The sequence below is a fragment of the Saccopteryx bilineata genome, chromosome 4, assembly GCF_036850765.1.
Source record: "Saccopteryx bilineata isolate mSacBil1 chromosome 4, mSacBil1_pri_phased_curated, whole genome shotgun sequence".
NCBI classification, from domain to species: domain Eukaryota; kingdom Metazoa; phylum Chordata; class Mammalia; order Chiroptera; family Emballonuridae; genus Saccopteryx; species Saccopteryx bilineata.
In genome coordinates this window covers 66,093,209-66,113,803 of record NC_089493.1, presented here as the reverse complement: position 1 = coordinate 66,113,803, position 20,595 = coordinate 66,093,209, and the positions used below count along the sequence as shown (strand labels likewise).

At 37.5% G+C, this 20,595-nt stretch overlaps 1 protein-coding gene across 1 annotated transcript in view; it reads left to right on the top strand.

Annotated features, from left to right (window-relative positions):
- Positions 1-5,685: 5,685 nt before the first annotated feature.
- The window catches only part of UNC13C (unc-13 homolog C), a 665,319-nt gene continuing 650,409 nt past the window's right edge, over positions 5,686-20,595 (top strand). Inside the window, exon 1 of the mRNA XM_066276244.1 lies at positions 5,686-8,683. Coding sequence (XP_066132341.1) covers positions 5,689-8,683 — 2,995 coding nt within the window. The 5' untranslated portion in view covers positions 5,686-5,688. The remainder of the gene's footprint in view (positions 8,684-20,595) is intronic.

Genomic DNA, 20,595 nt, shown 5'->3' with positions numbered 1-20,595 from the left:
CGGAGGTGCTGGTGTAGTGGGAATTCTGGCCAAGGATTAATTATCATCCTAACACAGTCTAGGATTCTCAACAGAAACTCAATATAAATGAAGGAGTAGTTAAGAGTGAGGTTACCCTATGGGTCTGGGGTAGGAACTAAGCAACTGCATAATAGTAAACTAAATGTTAGATATTCGGGTGATATGTGTGGGTTTCCTAGGTCAGAAGTGGGAATCTAGGAGATCAGAGTCAGTTACTGTAAGGTAAGCATCATGCTTAAGTAGAGGGGGCAGGACAAAGGGAACTGACCTGGTAGGACTGTATCAGATCACATCTCCTTGTTTTCTGTCTCTCCTCTTGCAAGTTAATACCTGAATACCCAGTTTACTTTCCTTCATTTGATAAGAAATACATAATTGTTTATTGATTACAAAATGCCTTCACATAATTCTAATGATGATTTAATTAATTGCTGACTGTTTAAAGGTTCATCATCACTTTTAACCCACAGGGTACCTAAGTTTATAGTCATACTAAGTGGCTCTCTAAAAAGATGAATTTGCTAGTACACGTGCAAAAAATATTTTATTCTCCATTCAATGCTAATATTATTGTAGTTTTAGGGTTTGTGTACTTGCAGTCCAAATCTGGAGCTTGGAATCAAGGCTGCGTTGCTTGTAAACATGATCTAAATCAAATTTCCTAAAAACTTGAAACTTCACCTTCTTCATCTAGAAAATAGTAATATTCATTTCACACATTATTTTAGGAGTGAAAGGAAATTAGGTTTTAGAAAATAATATATGCAGTGCTTGGCACATAGTGAATAATAAATATTATTACTAAAGTTTTCTATAACAACATAGTATATTATTTTGATCTCTCAAATATCTCTTTCCCAAAGCTTTATGTCTCACGTAAGATATATATGTAGGTGCCCTAGAGATATCCATGAAAGGAATGGAGGAAGAAGGGACAGCATGGAAAAGGCACATTTTGAAGTAACAATATGGTAGACAGGGAACTGTTACTTCCTCTACATGGCTGGGGCAGATGTGCTCTTGGGAGTGATAAAAAATGAGTCTGCCATAAAAATGAGACTCAGAGACATGGACAAGAATGTGATGGTAACAGGGGGTGGGGTGGGGGGAGAGGAGGAGCACAAAGAAAACCAGATAGAAGGTGATGGAAGACAATTTGACTTTGGGTGAGGGGTGTGCAACATAATCAAATGTCAAAATAATCTGGAGATGTTTTCTTGGAACATATGTACCCTGATTTATCAATGTCACTGCATTAAAATTAATTTTAAAAAATGAGTCTGCTAAGACAGGCAATGTTTAAAGTAGGAGGATTTATATCTTTTAAGAGTATATTAATTTTAGAGAAGAGGATTTCAGAAAAGGGCCAAATTAGAGTTCAGAAGGTCATGTAAGAGAAAATTTTAATAGTCCAGATGAAAAATTATGGAGTTCAGAACTATGGCATTACCAGTAGGATGAGGCAACATACATTGGGTATGGATATTGAATAAATAATATGGCCCTAGAATAATATCCATCTAGAATATACCTAGGAATGATTCTTGGGAATATGTCCTGGAATAGTGAATAATTATAATATTAATTGAGACTAATAATTAAAGAAAATGTCTAGGTTTTGGGTGGAGTTTAATTTTGGGCAACAAGGTGAAGATATTTAGTAAGGGACTATGGGGCAATTCTTTTAATATTATGATTAAATGAGTTGGGAGTTAAGTATACATCTGTGAAACCATCACTATAGTCTATGTCACAAACATATCCATTATCTCTAGAAGTTTTCTCCTGCCTTTCTTCTTACTTTATTATTATTTTGTGATATGAATACTTAACATAAAACCTACCCTCTTATAAAAAAGTTTTAAGTATACAATATAGTAAGTATTATTATAAACTGTAGACACTATGCTATATAGTAGATCTCTAGGATGTATGCATCTTGCATAACAAAACTCTGTACCCTTTCAGCCAGTTCTTTAGTAAATATTTCTTGTGTGCTTATTAGGTGTGCTGGGTTCAAGATGTTTAAAATTGAACAAGTCATAGTTTTTTCCCTTAAAGAAGACATAGCCCAGCAGATGGAAACAGAAATGAGATTACAGTAAAGAATTTTAGTTGCCAGTGAACTAGGTTTTCAGAAAATATAGCAAGAGAGACAAAAGCTTAGAATGGGTGGCTGGTGAAGTCTTCACAGGACAGATGATTTTGGAGTTAAAACAGTTTTTACTGACTAGAAGGACTGGGCATGAATGAAATTCTGGGTGGAGAGAACAGAAAAGTTACTGAGGAGTGAAAGAGTATGGAGCCTGCAGTGAATTAGAAGTCATTCTATGTGATTGGAATATAGAGTAAGTGAATTAGTGTGTGCAACAGTGTGCCCTTGGGTTCGTGGCTTTTGAGGCAGGATTTCAATTTGGATTGAGTTTTCCTGCTCAATATTTTTTCAACAGTTATTGTGTAAAATAATATTTCTGAACTAGAAATACAAGTCAGAAAGTTTAGGCATAATTTCATGAAAATATCAGAAACATTGCTAAAATTGTTGCTTTCATTTAAACCAAATGTAAGTTTTTTTATATAAATAAATTTTTATTAATTTTAATTGGGTGACATCAATAAATCAGGGTACATATATTCAAAGAAAACGTGTCCAGGTTATCTTGTCATTCAATTATGTTGCATACTCATTACCCAAAGTCAGATTGTCCTCCGTCACCTTCTATCTAATTTTCTTTGTGGCCCTCCCCCTCCCCCTCTCCCTCCTTCCCTCCCCCCGCCCCCCGTAACCACCACACTCTTGTCCATGTCTCTTAGTCTTGTTTTTATGTCCCACCAATGTATGGAATCCTGCAGTTCTTGTTTTTTTCTGATTTACTTATTTCATTCCGTATAATGTTATCAAGATCCCACCATTTTGTTGTAAATGATCTGATGTCATCATTTCTTATGGCTGAATAGTATACCATGGTGTATATGTGCCACATCTTCTTTATCCAGTCTTCTATTTTTTTTTACAGTGATTAAAACCTTTAAGCAAACTCTTGGCCAGTACAGCAAGAATCCATAAAAGAGTAGTGTCCTTAACATGTTCACCAAGTCCAAGTTGGCACCATCACCATGCCAAATCCCTGAAAAATGCAACCCAACCCCAGTTCAGTCTGTTAGGAGCTGTCACAAGGAGCAGGGGTCCAGGAAAAGTCCACATCCAAGAAAAGTCCGCATGGCACTGGAATTGTTGTCACAATTCTATACTTTGCAGCTCACGTCCAAGTCCCGATGACCGCTGCTTTTAGCTGGTAATGATTCAGGTAGACTGGAAAAGCCATCTGGAGCATGTGTGGAGATGGAGCTTCTATTCTCTGCCTGGAAAAATGAGACCAGGTTGCTTTTCCCTGGAGCTCTGCGACTGTGGCGTGGTAAAGAGAACCTTGGGATACAGTAAGCTGGGTGCCAAAGGTAGATTCATAATAGAAGTTGGCAAAAGGGGTAAAGAGAGCTCTAAATTAGGAGTAGGTCCCAGCCTGAAATATGAGTGGGACATTGAGGTAGGAGGAATAAAGGAAACACTATATATTAAACAAAGCAGCAGAAAATAGGACTATCAACACCCACAACAGAGATCTTTGAGGGAAGAATAAAAAACCTGACTAGGTATTTGTTTTTAGGTTTGGGGAATCCAGGAGTCAGGATTGAGTGATTAGTAGGCAGAACAGTTTATTCTATCAAAGCTGGTACTGAAGTAATTTATCTACCCTACTGCTACTTAACTTTCAAAGTCTTTTCTCCAGAAGGAGAGGTCACATAGAAGTACAAAAAATATTTTCTAAAATTTAATTCAGGAGTCAATTTCTTGACATTTTTATTAGTAAAAAACAGATCCTGGCTTGTAATTTTGAATGAGCAACAAATTGTTTCAGACAAGAGTAACTGATCTCTGACAACTTGTGAAACCTTGAATACATGGACTTTTTCAGAGTTAGTCTCTTTCTCTCCTCCATCTTTTTGCTTCCCTTTCTCATTTGCATTGCCATGTCTTTCGTGAAGCTTGGCTCCTGGCCAGAGCATGTCTTCCCCAAGTCCCTGCGGAGCTTGAGTGAAGAGAAATGGCAGATTTCCAAGTGAAGGGAGCTGCTAAAGAGTCAGTTGGCTCCTAAAACAATATACAGTCCATGATGTATTATTAAAGAATTAAATAGGTTATTATCTACCCAAATATGTAGTCTAGTGTCAGAAAAGGCTTGTGACTGTTACCATTATTCTGTGATATATTTTAACAATAAAATAGTAAGTTAGATTTAACAAGATTTTACTTAAATAAAATCACATATAAGTCACACAGGGCTAGTGAACAAGCAAAATTAATATAGACTTCCTCCTCTGCCTTCCCTTCCACCTCCTTTTTCTCCCCATCTCTTCCTCCTCCCCCTCTTTCTCCTCCTCTTTTTCCCACTCTTCCTCCTCTTCCTCCTCCTCCTTTTCTTCTTCTATCCTTTATAAGATGAATTATATTCAACCAATTCTTGACTCTCTGTAAGAACATTTAATTTGTGATACAATTTGTGTGAGTGTGAGTGTGTGTAATTTGATGCCTATTCTGTTCCCAGTCCTATTCCTAGGGATGAGTTTTCCTGCCATCTGCCACAAAGCTGCTCTAGTTGATTTGAATGGCTCTGCTCTCTCAACTCACAACCTCTCAAAACTTGGACGTATTATCTGCATTTTCAAATATATTTTTCTATTGGATTAATTGTTGTTACAATATCTAACTTTATATAACCTTCTATTTCCTTTTCAACCCATTATAACCATTGACAAATTTGATTGCTATAAAAGATGAACCTTCTCTGAGTATTTACTTCATCATATGAAATAGGTCTTACTTGGATTACTTAAATCATTATTTAAAAAATTTGCAACCATTGAATACCTAGAAAAGTAAAAGACTACTTGATTAAGAAAAGGTCTTACATACATGTATAATATTAATGTGATGAATTTCAAATGTCTAGAGTTGGGAGAATACATTTTATTTTAAATTCTTTTGTGTTTCTAAGTAAATGCTATTTAGGAAATAAAATAATAAGAGAACAATAGTATTATGCAGTTAATAAAACTTTTCAAATTTGTCATTATACAATCTTTTCTAAATAATCACTATTATCTTTTATTACCATTTCAATTGTGTCCACCCCTAAATAATCTAGCAAAAAAGGTATAATTTAAACATAGTGATTGGTACTAATTTGCTTTAGAGTTGTTTTCAAAGTAACTGTGTGTTGAAATTCATATATTCCCCTGTCCCATCTGCAATTTTTTACACATTATGTATCTTGAATACTTATAGGAAATGTTAGAAATAAGTCTAGAATTATATTCTGATACTCATTTTTACCATTGCTTTCTTTTAGACATTGCATAAAATCATGTGGAAATGAGAAAGACTCATGAAACCCTTCCTCCAAGAGAGAATGTCTATCATAAATGGAGCTTTGCTTCTGGTTTCCATGGGCACTGACTTTGTGGCAGAGCCACGACTGCCCTTTCACTGAATATTTTCAATGATTTAGAGAACATCTGAACAGTGATGCTTGCCTTGGATTTACAGATTTCCTTCCTGATACCTTGTTTCTGTTTTTGGAGTAGAGAAACTTGCACTAATTGCTCTCCATGGTGGCTAATTTTTTCAAGAGGCTGATTTTACCTTACATACATAAGCTTTGCAAAGGAATGTTTACAAAGAAATTGGGAAATACAACCAGGAAAAAAGAAAATCGTCAGCAGAAAAACGATCAAGCCTTTCTCACTGCTGGCCAGACCAAAACCCCCAAACTTTCTAACACCTTGAAAAGTACTGTAAAGAAGATTGCAAAGTGTTCATCCACTCGCAACCTATCCACTGAAGAAGACACAGCTAACAAAGAGTTTTCCCTCTCACCAACATTCAGTTATAGAGTAGCTATTGCCAACGGCCTACAAAAAAACATTAATGCAACCAACAGTGATAATGAAGAGTTGTTTCAAGAGTTATCTTCAATTGAGAGTTCCTACTCAGAATCGCTCAATGAACTAAGGAGTAGCACAGAAAACCAGGCACAGTCAACACACACGATGCCAGTTAAACGCAATCGGAAGAGTTCAAGCAGCCTGGCTCCTTCTGAAGGCAGCTCTGATGGGGAACGCACTCTGCACAGCTTAAAACTAGGAGCTTTACGTAAACTGAGGAAATGGAAAAAGAGTCAAGACTGTGTCTCCTCAGATTCAGAGTTGAGCACAATGAAGAAAACCTGGGGAATAAGAAGCAAATCTTTGGACAGAACAGCGCGAAACCCAAAGACAAGTGCCCTAGAGCCAGGATTCAGTTCCTCTGGCTGTATTAGCCAAACACATGATGTCATGGAAATGATCTTTAAGGAACTTCAGGGTATAAGTCAGATCGAGACAGAACTTTCAGAACTACGAGGACATGTCAATGCTCTGAAGCATTCCATCGATGAAATCTCCAGCAGTGTGGAGGTTGTACAAAGTGAGATTGAGCAGCTACGTACGGGGTTTGTCCAGTCTCGGAGGGAAACCAGAGACATCCATGATTATATTAAACACTTAGGTCACATGGGTAGCAAGGCAAGCCTGAGATTTTTAAATGTGCCAGAAGAAAGATTTGAATACGTTGAAATTGTGGTGTACCAAATTCTAATAGATAAAATGGGGTTTTCAGATGCACCAAATTCCATTAAAATTGAATTTGCTCAAAGAATAGGACACCAAAGGGACTGCCCAAATGCAAAGCCTCGACCCATACTTGTGTACTTTGAAACCCCTAAGCAAAGGGATTCCGTCTTAAAAAAATCCTATAAACTCAAAGGAACAGGTATTGGAATCTCAACAGATATTCTTACTCATGACATCAGAGAAAGAAAAGAGAAAGGGATAACATCCTCCCAGACATATGAAAGCATGGATATAAAGCTGTCTACTCCAGAGCCCCAAATCAAGAAGAAAAACTGGCAGTTGCCAGATGACAGTGATGAAGAGTTAGAACCTGACCTCAATAGAAACAGTTATGCTGTGCTTTCCAAGTCAGAGTTTCCAACAAAGGGAAGTATTTCCAAGTCAAGTTCAAAATCACACAATGCTAGAGCCAAAAATAAAACTGCTAGTAGCAGCAGAATTTCAAATAATAAATCAGATTATGATAAAACTTCATCACAGTTGCCAGAATCAGATACTTTGAAAAAACAAACCACAACCCGTTATGCAGATGCAACACCCCTTTGGCATTCACAGAGTGATTTTTTTACTACTAAACTTAGTCGTTCTGAATCGGATTTCTCCAAACTGTGTCAAACTTACTTGGAGGATTTTTCAGAAAATCAGTTTTTCACTAGAACTAACGGAAGCTCCCTCCTGTCATCTTCAGATCGGGAACTTTGGCAGAGGAAACAGGAGGACACACCTACCTTTTATGGCAGTCCTCAGGATTTATTTTTGGAAGGGGCTGTTCAGGGTGTCCAAGGGCAGAGTGAAACTGGGAACACAGAGACTGTGGATAGTGGAATGAGTAATGACATGCTGTGTGCATCTGGAGACCAAAGTCATTACAGTGACTCTCAGCGCTGTTTACATGAGGATCTTTCTCCATGGAAGGAATGGAATCAAGTAGAACAAGGAGCTGATTTAGGTTTGGATTCATCTACTCAGGAAGTTTTTGACTATGACACAAACAGTCTGTCTGATCAACAACTAGATGTTTACAATAAAGACCAAGAAGACTTGAGGAAGTGCCCCAGTGACCTTCAGGATGACTCTGAGAGCTATGATTTAACCCAAGATGACAACTCATCTCCATGTCCTGGGTTGGATAATGAACTACAAGGCCAATGGGATAGCCAATATGATTCTTATCAAGAAGCTAATTCTAATGAGTTGTATCAAAATCAAAACCAGTTGTCCATAATGTATCAAAGTCAAAGTGAATTGCAAAGTGATGATTCAGAGGATGCCCCACCCAAATCTTGGCATAGTCGATTAAGCATTGACCTTTCTGATAAGGCTTTCAGCTTCCCAAAATTTGGGCCTACACTACAGCGGGCTAAATCAGCCTTGGAAGTAGTATGGAACAAAAGCACACAGAGTCTAAGTGGGTATGAGGACAGTGGCTCTTCCTTAATGGGGAGATTTCGGACATTATCCCAATCAACTGCAAATGAATCAAGTACCACCTTGGACTCTGATGTTTACACAGAGCCTTATTACTACAAAGCAGAAGATGAGGAGGACTATAGTGAACCAGTGGCAGATAATGAAACAGATTATGTTGAAGTGATGGAACAAGTTCTTGCTAAGCTAGAAAATAGGACTAGTATTACGGAAACAGATGAGCCAATGCAGGAATATGATCACCCTTCTTATGAAACACCTTATGAAACCCCACAAGATGAAAGTTATGATGGGCAAGCAGAAGACGTGGTTAGTGAAGGAGGATTGGAATCCTTAAATGAAACATTACATGAAATGGAAATAAAAGAAGATGAAAACCAAAACATTCCTGAACAGCCAGTGGAAATCACAAAGCCAAAGAGAATTCGTCCCTCTTTCAAGGAAGCAGCTTTAAAAGCCTACAGAAGGCAAATGGCAGAACTGGAAGAGAAGATCCTGGCTGGAGGTACTCATGTTTAAATGATACATTATGAGCTAATTGTGTTTTAATGTTGGGTGGTGCTTCTTTAGACCATGTTCTGTGTTTATTTGTGAGAGAGAATTTATTGGCAAGGAATTTGCATGTTTATTCTGAGAAGGATTTTATTTTACTCAAATAGCTCTCCCAACACATAGGGACTAATGTTTTAAAATCAAAATGTTTTCACACAGGTCATACTAAAACAAACCCTACATTCTGTGGATCAAAATTTCTCTATTAGGATTATACATAAACTCCATTTCATTATTAACCAGCTATGTGGCATCAATTATCGAGGAAAGAATGATTGAAATCAAAGAGCAGCCTATGGTCTATTTCTTGATACCATTAGGTTTATAGCATCGGGGGAGAAAGGTATAGTTAATCTGAAAGAATTAAGAAAGATGGACTCTCAGATTTACTATTCTTTGTTTCATCAAATCCACACTTTGAGGCCTGCCAGTAGGAAGAGCTGGGTGTGCACAGCCAACCTGAACCAGTCCCACAGAGGACCAGAGCCTCCTTTACTATCTTATCTACTGATGCAACTGAGGTTCCGGCACTAGAGCCAAAGCCCTCTAGACCATGCCTCAGTAGTCACAATTCACACAATTTACCTTTAACTCAGTAAGGTGGTAGAATAAAGAAGTTTCTTCTTAGAGACTAAAGTAGAAGTCTCTTGCCCATTATGGAAATAAAAAGAGTACCTTACGTAAAATTTTACTTGATATCTTAGAGGAATAATTTTGGATCATACTTTTTAGAAAAGTAGTTGCATATAAATAAAAAAAGTATTGACTTTTAATTTCTCAACCAAAATTCATCTGCATGAATTAAGGATTTACCTTAATCCCTTACCATTTATTTTATTTTCATGCTTAGCACTTTATATCTTTGGAATAGTTTGCTATAATCTCAATTTTAATGAATTATATATTTTTAATGTTTTCCTTGATTATGACATTGTCCTCGCTAAGTAAAACATTTCTTTTACATAATATTTCATAAAGATATACTTTTATATAACTGAGTGTTATTTGTTATTATAAAATGTTATAATAATTTCCTTAGCCAGTGACTGATTATTGTTTCTTTGTCTTGACCAAAGTTTTGATTAGACACTACTCAAAACTGGCCATTTTCTGGTTGATATGGGTGGGTTATTGAGTAATCAGATACTTTTATTGTTAAACTGTCATAGATGCTAAGACATTTGAAATAATAATTAGGGTTCTCTGCTCTAAAAATCTATCTGTATAAAATTACACATTCTATATAATTTATTTTTTTTAAAAAGGTAAGTCAAGGGGATCTGGGGTGCATTGGCTATGATTTGGTTTTCAGGGTGAAGTTCATAACCATATTTAAAACTTATTGGAAAATGCAAAGTAGTTGAAATTTTACATAAATAAAGTTCATATTAGAATAATACATTTTATTTCAGAGTGACTTTTAATAGTTAGATATTCTCATTACTAAAACTTAGTTGATAGTTCCTTGGGATATAGGCCAGCAATTTGACATTGTGTTTTATTTACTGTGGATTCAGAGAAGTCTACTCAAAAGCATGTTAGTACTAAGTAGTGTGTATATGCTTGTGTGTCTATTGTGATGTAATCTATACATGTTTTAATGCCAGTTGGTTAACGTATCTGAAATGTTAGGCAGTGTTATAAACACAACGAGTCTATATTATTCAGGAAATAAAAAATGGATCTTCATCTACTTTTTTAGAATTCTAAATTAGCAAACCTCTGTCAAGTAGAATGTTGATGGTAATGACCCTTCAACTAGCTAACAACCCTAGTCATTCACAGGCACTGATCCTTAGAAAACACAAATGTACTTGTTATACAATTACCAGAAGCTTAAGAAATCTAAAATAGGTAAAACAATCTTGTGCCATTTACTTGACATACTAGGACTGGCTACAGAAAACTCAGACCCCCCTCCGCTATCTTGCAGCTTGGCTTGTTATTCTGTGAGCCAGCTTTGAATGGAATCTGTTGGATATCATCTATCCTAGAAGAAATCAGACACACATCTTTAAGATGCTCTCTTGTTGCTTGAAAGGCACCAGATTGACTACCCAGGAGGCTGCAGTAGCCTAGATTTTACAGGCCATCTCTTCTCCCCTTGGCAGCAGTCAGGCAGTTGTCCACCTCCTGTGCCACCAATATGCCTCAGGAGGGAGGGCAGCCAGAAAAGGGCATTTTTAGGTCCCCTTCCATGCTCATAGTATCCCAATGAGGTGCCAATCGTCATGATAGAATTTGTGCCCATGGCCATCTGCTTACTGGGTTTGGGTAAATGCCAACATATTTTTCTCTCCATGACTATCCAGTCACCATTTGGCAGCAGTGCTGTCTTTTCTCCACCGGACCACAGACTTCTTGCTGTAAACAACATGGGGTGCTAACATGGCTTTATGGAATTATAAGTTCATAGATTTAAATTATTTATTTCAACTTTTATCTTCAGGGACCTGGTAAAGAGGAATTTTAAAGACCCTGATGTTTATCTACAGAGATATTAGGTGCTGGTGTTTCTGAGAAACTTCACCTTGAACAGCATGCCTGTTGGAAAAGGGACTTAGAGTGTGTGTAGCCAGAAACTCCATGAGGTCATATCCTTCCCTTGCTGCCAGACCCTGCTGCGTAGTATCTTTTGTGTGGCTGGCCTGAACTCAACACCATGGTGGTAACTATTGATTCCCCACTTCCAGCCCTGTGCCACATATCAACTGAAGTTAACTATTGTCTCCTCTGAATTCCCATATCCCTGCCTCTGATGGCATGGTCTTCTACACAGTGTAATGACAGTATGTGCACATTTCTTATTCTCTCAACTCAACTCTAATCCAAATGGCAAGAGGGTCTTTTCACCCTTTTATAGCCCTGTTCCTAGACCAATGCTTGATCTGAGATGGCACTGAGATAATATGTGTTTGATGAATGCCTGAACCCAGGGAAACAGGATTTGAAATAAAAGGCACAAGCTTTGACGTCAAAGGTGAATCCAAACTGTGGCTTTAATTGTTTAGACTATGACTTTTTATCTTGAGAGTTCAGAAGTATGATTATATCAATAGATAAAAGCTTAAGTAATCAATAGATTACTACTATATACCAGGGATTTTCCAAGCAGTTTTTCTCTTTTATTCTTTTACTTCCTACAACTTATTTAACTTAATATTGTACAGATAGCTTAGGTTGAATCTAGAATTAAATGAATAGTTAATTTGGTTATTTTGAGTGGCTATATGCTTACTTACTTCAAATGTTGTGTTATTCATGTTCTAAGGAGGAGAAACGATTAAAAATGAAGGATACCATTCACATTAGGTTTATTCTAACAAAAGAATTTTCATGAATAATTCGTAATATCAAAAGCAGTGAGGTTTTGATATGAAATAGTTAATTCTCAGTTTTTCTACATCAAATCCTTGGTTCATCTTATAAATTAAAACTTGTAGAGTCCAGTTAATGCTGTATAATTAGCTACTTGAAGGATGATATACTTGAAGTAAATTTTTCTAGCAGAAGAACAAAAATCTTGTTTTGTTTTCAAATGTCATTTCTGGGCTCCTGTAGTTTCTTTGAAAAAGACTGTAACATCTGCAATTAGCATAACTACTAATATTTTAATTAGGGTACATTTTGTTTTCTAAATAGTTATAGAACTTGTGAAAATATTTTGTTTCCTAATAAGGGTATGAACTTCAATGTATTTTTTTTTTTTTTACAGAGAGAGATAGATAGGGACAGACAGACAGGAACAGAGAGAGACGAGAAGCATCAATTATCAGTTTTTCGTTGCAACACCTTAGTTGTTCATTGATTGCTTTCTCATATGTGCCTTGACCACGGGCCTTCAGCAGATCGAGTAACCCCTTACTCGAGCCAGCGACCTTGGGTACAAGCTGGTGAGCTTTGCTCAAACCAGATGAGCCCACACTCAAGCTGGTCACCTCAGGGTCTTGAACCTGGGTCCTCCACATCCCAGTCCAATGCTCTATCCACTGTACCACCACCTGCTCAGGCTTCAATGTAAATTTTTTTTCCCCATGGTTGATATTTAGACTAGTGGTTCCCAATCTGAGAGGTTGCTAGAGTCGTCTAAGAACTCTAGGTAGTACAGTAATTTCTGTTCCTCTAGTGGTGATGTAAAATTACAAATTATTAGAATCCCATCATTAAACACGTTGGTTCTGTAATAGTCATGTAATATAGAGCCCAGGGATGTTCAAAATTGTATATTATTGATGAATTACAGTTGCCCTTGTAAATAAAAGAACCACCACAACCACACATATACAAATAAAAACATAACCAAACAAAATACTAGACATTTCAAAGTGAAATTCTTTAGAGAAAGATAATTTGTTCCAGGATGTTCATATGCATAAATACATACACACTCATTTTTTCCCCTTTTAACATAAATGGTATTAACCTGTCACATATTCATACTGTTTTGCATTATGGGTTTTTTCATGTAGTATATATTTAAAATATCTTCTCATTTTATTACCTACTACAATTTTAATGACAGAAATATTTCTACTATATAGTTATTACATTATTTATTGGCTTAGTTCCCTATCGTTGAACAGTTAAGTTTCTTACAAACTCATAAACAATGCAACCCTAACACCTATCTGAGAAAATGAGAACATATACGTAAGATAAATTCCTAGACGTAGAATTACTGGTTCAGTGAATTTCATAGTTTAAGTGTGTTAGGAACGCATGAGTTCTAAGTCAGTTCCAAGTACTTTATTCTCATAGCACCTGTCAAAGTTGTAAATTTAGATTTCGGTATATGATTATTTGTCTATTGTAAATCTCTGCTACTAGAATAGATTATAAAGTCAATGAGTGAATGTTTCATTCTGTTGCTATTGTAATGCCAGAGCCTACTCCAGTATTTGTTATAGAGTAAATCTTTGATAAATAGTTGTTGAATAGATAAATGAATGCTATCCTCCTCTCTAAAGTTGCTATTTAGTTGCATTTAAGGCAGAGAACATTTTGAATTCAAATTGACTTTAGTTTTATTTCTTTCATTTAAAAGGACATTTTTAAAATTATATATTGTAATATAGTACAATAAGTAAAACATACTGAGAGTGAAAACCTGACTTGTTCGCCCTTTGGCCCAGTTAATCACATCTGTGAAAGGTTAGCTAGTCTTTCTATGATGATATAACCTAGACATCTCCAAAAACATAGTTGAATTTACTTAAATTCCAGGCTTAAAGTTTAAGAAGAATAAATATTTTAACTAAGTGTTTAGGCCATGGTAGCTCAAATCTATATTATAAAGTGCTTCTCAAACTTTAGAGTGTGTTGGATCTCACCTGCAGAGAGTCCAGGTCAGGAGTGATGAGGTCTTCATCTTTATTAAAAGGTATGTGCAAATTGAAAATTTTAGAAGTCATCTATTTTGAAAGTCCTCAAAGATTCTGTTGTAGGAACTACTTGGTGCATTATTGTGCTTATAAACAAAGCCTCATCATCTTAGATATTCCATATTTTATCTGTTTTGAAAGTTTGAGGTGTGTTTTTATTATTACTATTATTATTATCATCATCATCATTATCTCTTTCTTAAAGAAAGCATAGCAATACTAGTAATAGTAGAAGACAGCTCATAAAAACATTTCATGCAAATATAGTTCATAGTCGTAAACTTTTCGCTTAGTCTTGTTTACATCTATATACTCTAGAATTGCCTATAATATACAGAAATTGTCTTGGTCTTTGAAAGAGGTTATGATCCACAAAAAAGACCTACCTGTTAGGGCTGAAGACGTTGAGAGACTCTGGAGGCAAGAGAAACAGTTGGCGTTTTTGCTTCTTGCTAGACACAAAGCCCCAAAGGCCCAAGGGCATGTTTCTTCTAGGGAACAGGACTGAGACTCAAAGAACATGTGTTTTTATTTATATATTTATTTATTTATTTATTATTGATTTTTAGAGAGAGAGAGAGAGGAAGGTAGAAAAAAAAAAGAGAGATCAATTTGTTGTTCCACTCATTCATGCCATCATTGGTTGAGTCTTGTATTTGCCCTGACTGGTGATTGAACTCACTACCTCAGCATATCCAGATGACACTCTAACTAACCAAGCCACCTGGCCAGGGCCTACATGTGTGTCTATAAATCAGCTGTGAGAGGAGAAAGGTAATGGTGGTGTATACAGGAGATTAGTTCCCAGTACAGCCAAAAGCCTTAAAGTATTCGCTGATATGAAGTACACTAAGAGAAAGGTATGGAAATCAGATCCAGGTCTGGAATATTTAAGTACATATTTAAACCACAGTATAATCTTGGGATGAAGGTGATATGAGCTCCACTTTACAAATGAGACAACTGAGTCTCAGAGAGGCAAAGCAGGTCTAAGTTCACACAGCTAATAAGAGTGTTGATGGAATATGATATACATCTGACACAATCCAAAGTCTGATGCTGTCTCTATGACATCCCATTGAAATGTAGCCAAGTCTTGCCATGAAAGGGCATGGTTCGTACATTTAAGCAAATGAGTAAGTTATACTTTCAAGGTCAGCCAGTTTTGTGTTAGCAGGCATATTAAGTACTGATCTCTTTTTTTTTTTTTTAATAATTTTTATTTATTTATTTATTCATTTTAGAGAGGGGGAGAGAGAGAGAGAAAGAGAGAGAGAGAGAGAGAGAGAGAGAGAGAAGGGGGAGGAGCAGGAAGCATCAACTCCCATATGTGCCTTGACCAGGCAAGCTCAGGGTTTTGAACCAGCAACCTCAGTGTTTCCAGATTGACGCTTTATCCACTGCGCCACCACAGGTCAGGCAGTACTGATCTCTTTTAACACGAGTGATAATACATAGTTTGGGCTATTCCTGAGATTATACCTCAGGCTACAGGTGAGCAGGAAGTTGCATCCAGGAAGGCTTTTTGCTGATAGGGCTTTGGTTACCTGGCTAGGGACTAGGGAAGGCTCTAAACATCCCAGAGTGATAATTGGTAGGATGAAAGCAAATCCCAGAGGACTAGACAGGCCAAGAGAGTGACCAAGTAACCTAAACTGGGGTTCAGATCCAGAAGGAGTCTCTAGGACAGGTTAAAAAAAAAGGCCTGATTATTTCCCTGGCATCCAAGGACTGAGCCCAATGTGCATCCAGCATGACTTGACATTGAGTCCCAGTTTGCTGGGATAACCTGACCATAAATAGAACTGTTCTTCATGCTCATGGTATTAACTTAGGCTGTCTCTACAGCTTCTAAGAACAGAGAGAACTAAATGCCTTAATGGATTTCTTCCTTGTGGTTTATTTCAACCTATGGTATACTTTTCCTCCTCCTGTTTCTCCACCTTCTATCTCCTCCTCCCTTTCTTTCTCTTCCTCCTCCTCCCTTTTTAATGAAATATATGCTGTGGAATCTTGTCAACTACCTCATTCATCAAACATGGTTCATTCTGGCTCTCAGCTACTTCCAAAAATAAAAAAAAAACCCTCAGAGAATAAAAATGACTAACTTTCAAAGGATTCAAACAACTGTGACGTGACTCTTTAGGCAATCCTAAAGGCTCCCAAAGGTACTTTGAGCAATGTCACTTTATTTGAATAAATGTATCTTTCCCTACTCCCTTCATCTTTCTTCACTGCCTTCAACTTATTCTTCATGTCTTCCCCAATTCAACCATGATTACATCTTTAAAAGATTCCTCATTTTGAAGTGTAAAATGTGATGTATGTGTGGGCATTTTTGTAATGTAACATTGACACACACACATTTTCTTAAGGACTGTATAAAGTAGGTAGGTGAATAATGGGTAACATTATTGAGTTTTTTGTTAAGTTACAGAAACTTTAAAAATATATTTTACACTATATTAAGTCACATAATTATCACAACAACTCTATGACTGTTTCCATTTTCTAGATGAGAAACAGAAACACTAACTTACCTATGGGAGAAAAAAAAAAACAGGAAATGACAGAACAAGGATTTAGAATTAGGCATTTTATTCCTAGATTCTCTGTGGGTACTCACTGTAGCCTAGTTTAAGACTTTATAAATTAAATATTGATATTCAACTTACAAGACAAAATCCTGAATTGGCAAAATGTTTATTTACCCAATGGCTCCAATTTGTCAGCAGAGCTACAATTACAAGCTATTTCTAAAATTATAAACCAGTACTCAAGCTAACAGACCATTTTCTCATTTTACCTGATATTTTTACAGACAACATGATTATCCAGGTGTCATTGCTGTGTAACTTGTGATGAAAGAAATTGTTGACTGTGTATAATAGTGGCAACAAGAACTGACAGATTGAATATGATCTTACTTCCCAGAGATGTAGGTTAAGCTTCCCCTTTTCTTAATGCCTTTTCCAATTGCCTGGTGATGTCTTACGGAAAGCTCTTGGTTTTAGTTTTCTATTTCTGTTTTCCAGTGATTACAGTTAAAGACATACACAATCTCACAGGCATTCACAGATGACAGAAAATATAAATTCACTTAATGATTAGCAGAGTGGCATTTTACTACTTGAGGGAATGCAATAGGAAATTTCCATGTTGATCAACATTCCCTTTACATTTTTTAAACAGATAAAGCATTTTAATATTTTTAAAAGTTAACTCTTACATATACTTAATCCTCATAAAAAATCAATGAAATAAACTATTGCCAACCTCCCTAAGTCTCTTTTCCCTCAAGGTGATTATTAGTAGTTATGTAGGTTGTAAGACTAGCAAGTGATGGTACCAGGTTATCAGCCCAAGCACTTCACAATCCTACTGTAGTAGTCTTTGCATAATAACATATCTTAGCTACTTGCTCACATTTACACTTCTTTTTTTCTGGATGTTAAAACACTTGAGTACTGGTCTATAAGACAAACTTCTGAGGCTGTGTCAAGAATATATCTCTGCTGATTTTTTTTTTTTTTTGAGAGAGAGAAAGAGAGAGCAAGAGAGGGAGAGACAGGAAGGGAGAGAGATGAGAAACATCAATTTTTTGTTGTGTCACCTTAGTTGTTCATTGATTGCTTTCTCATATGTTCCTTGACCAGTGGTCTCCAGTTGAGCAAGTAACTCCTTGCTCAAGTTAGCAACCTTGGGCTCAAGCCAGCAATCTTAGGCTTCAAGCCAGTGACCTTTGGGCTCAAACCAGCAACCATGGGCTCATATCTATGATCCCATGCTCAAGCCGGCAACCTCAGGATTTTGAACCTGGATCTCAGAATCCGTGGCCGATACTCTACCCACTGCGCCACTGCCTGGTCAGGTTCTGCTGATTTCTGAAGTTAGTAGTTCTTAGATTTTAGAATGTGTGATAATCACCATAAAAAAATGAATTCCACAATCCAATCTCGTGTTTAGTCCAATGCAGGATGATCCATGGATCACATTAAGAAAAGTTTAGGCCCTGGCCAGTTGGCTCAGCGGTAGAGCGTCGGCCTGGCATGCGGGGGACCCGGGTTCGATTCCCGGCCAGGGCACATAGGGGAAGCGCCCATTTGCTTCTCCACCTCCACCCCCTCCTTCCTCTCTGTCTCTCTCTTCCCCTCCCGCAGCAAGGCTCCATTGGAGCAAGGATGGCCCGGGCGCTGGGGATGGCTCCTTGGCCTCTGCCCCAGGCGCTAGAGTGGCTCTGGCAGAGCATCGCCCCCTGGTGGGCAGAGCGTCGCCCCTGGTGGGCGTATCGGGTGGATCCTGGTCGGGCGCATGCGGGAGTCTGTCTGACTGTCTCTCCCTGTTTCCAGCTTCAGAAAAGAAAAAAATAAAAAAAAAAAGAGAAAAAATAAAAAAAAAAAGAAAAGCTTAATAGTTAATAATAGATCTTAAATGCTTTTTTCCTTTCAGCGTTTCTGGAATTTCATTTGCTTGATTGGCTTGAGTTACTATCTCTGTGTACTGGATATCCCAAATCAGTGTCTTTGGGCTAACTCTTCCTTCCTCAGACTTAGTCTATTATATACATTTATTCTCTCAGTCATTAATTCACTCATTATTTCACTCATTCTTTAATAAATATTTAATTGCTTGGGTGGGCATCTTGATATAGTAGTGACAAATCTTATTAGCTCTTTGTCTTTTTTAAGTGAATGAGATGAATTTAGATTTTTAAAAAAATGACTCAGATATCATTTTGAACTTTGATAGCTGCGTAGAAATAAATTCAAAGTGTTAAGAAAGCGTTTTATGGTCTGGAGGTTAGAGATGTCGGTCTGAGGAAATAAATGACATTGGATCTGAGATCTGAAGAATGAATATATTGAACTAAGCTAAGAGAAAGGAAAAGGAGCATTCTAGGCAGAAGAAATGACATGCACCAGCATCTTAAGACAGACGTGACATGACATATCTGAGCAAGTGAAAGCCTGGTGTGACTAGCGTACATCAAACAATGCAGAGAATGGATGGTGTGAAACAAATCTGGTACAATACTCAGAGGCCATATTTCTAAGTTTTATGGATCACTGGGGGATTTTTTCTCCTGTTTTAGTAACCATGGAAAGCCACTGAAAGGGGTTGCTATGACAAACTGGAGGACATGCGTCAAGTAGGATATCCCTCAGGTCTCAAATTCATCGTGCCTAACGCTGACTTCTTTTCTTCCTAATCTTGCTTCTCCTCCTGGATTTTCTATCTCCATACATGGTACCACCACCCACCTGTTTGCTCTGGTCACTCATCCTTCCTGGCTTCTTCCTGGTCACACTGTGGTGGACATTTTTTTTTGTTGCCCAGAATATGAATTCCTTTCTTATTTGTGGTCCTGAGTGTGTGAGCTCTTGGCGGGTATGTGGAGGGGGGGTGGTGGTAATGCCCTGAGTCCTGCTGAAGAAGCTGGAGGGAGCTGAGAGTTCATTCTCCCCAAAACTGGCAGCTATGGCTTGCACACATGGCATAGCATAGACTTGGCTAATTGGAAGCTTCTGTCTAGAAATTTAAATTTGTATCAGTCATTTAACAAGACCCAACAAGTTTACCTCCTAGTAAATCTCAAATACAGCAAATTCTTTCATTCTTTATTGTCTCTACCATAGTTCTAGTAACCACCAACTCTTTCCTGGACTATTTCTAGAACTTTCTCACTAGTTTTCTTGTCTGTGTGTAGTGCTCCCACTACCCTTTTCCCCAATCTGTCATCTCTCTGTATCTAGGGATTCTTACAAATATGCAAAACTATAAAAAAAAATCTTTGTAGTACTTTTAGGATGAGGTCCAAGCAAACAGTGAGTCTTACTGCCTGTTTGCTTGCTGCCTTGCTCACTAGGCTGTATGCTCCTGGGACTTAGTACCAGGCACTGTGCTGTGTACCCTGGGCATCTCTGCTAGTGCCCACCAGTGACCCGCAATGAGGCAGCTGAGCCTAGTGGTTAAAAGCATGGGCTCTGGAATTGGCCTACAAGGTGCAAGATCTTAAGCAAGTTAAATTCTCTGTGGCTCAGTTTCCTCACTGACAAAATGCAAATAATAATAGTATGCTAAAATAATATAAATAAAAATAAGACCACCTTTCAGCCAAACCAGTATATAAGGAGCCAGCTACCTAAAAAGCATAGATTTCTCCCTTTGATCTTAAACTATTTCTGAAAAATATGAGCCAGAAGGCAAATGCTACGGTTACCTTACTATATATTTCTTTTTTTTTTTAATTTTTCTTTTTTGTACTTTTCTGAAGTTGGAAACAGGGAGGCAGTCAGACAGACTCCCGCATGCGCCCAACCGGGATCCACCCAGCATGCCCACCAGGGGGCAATGCTCTGCCCACCTGGGGCTTTGCTCTGCTGCAACCAGAGCCATTCCAGTGCCTGAGGCAGAGGCCACAGAGCCATCCTCAGCGCCGGGCCAACTCTGCTCCAATGGAGCCTTGGCTGCAGGAGGGGAAGTG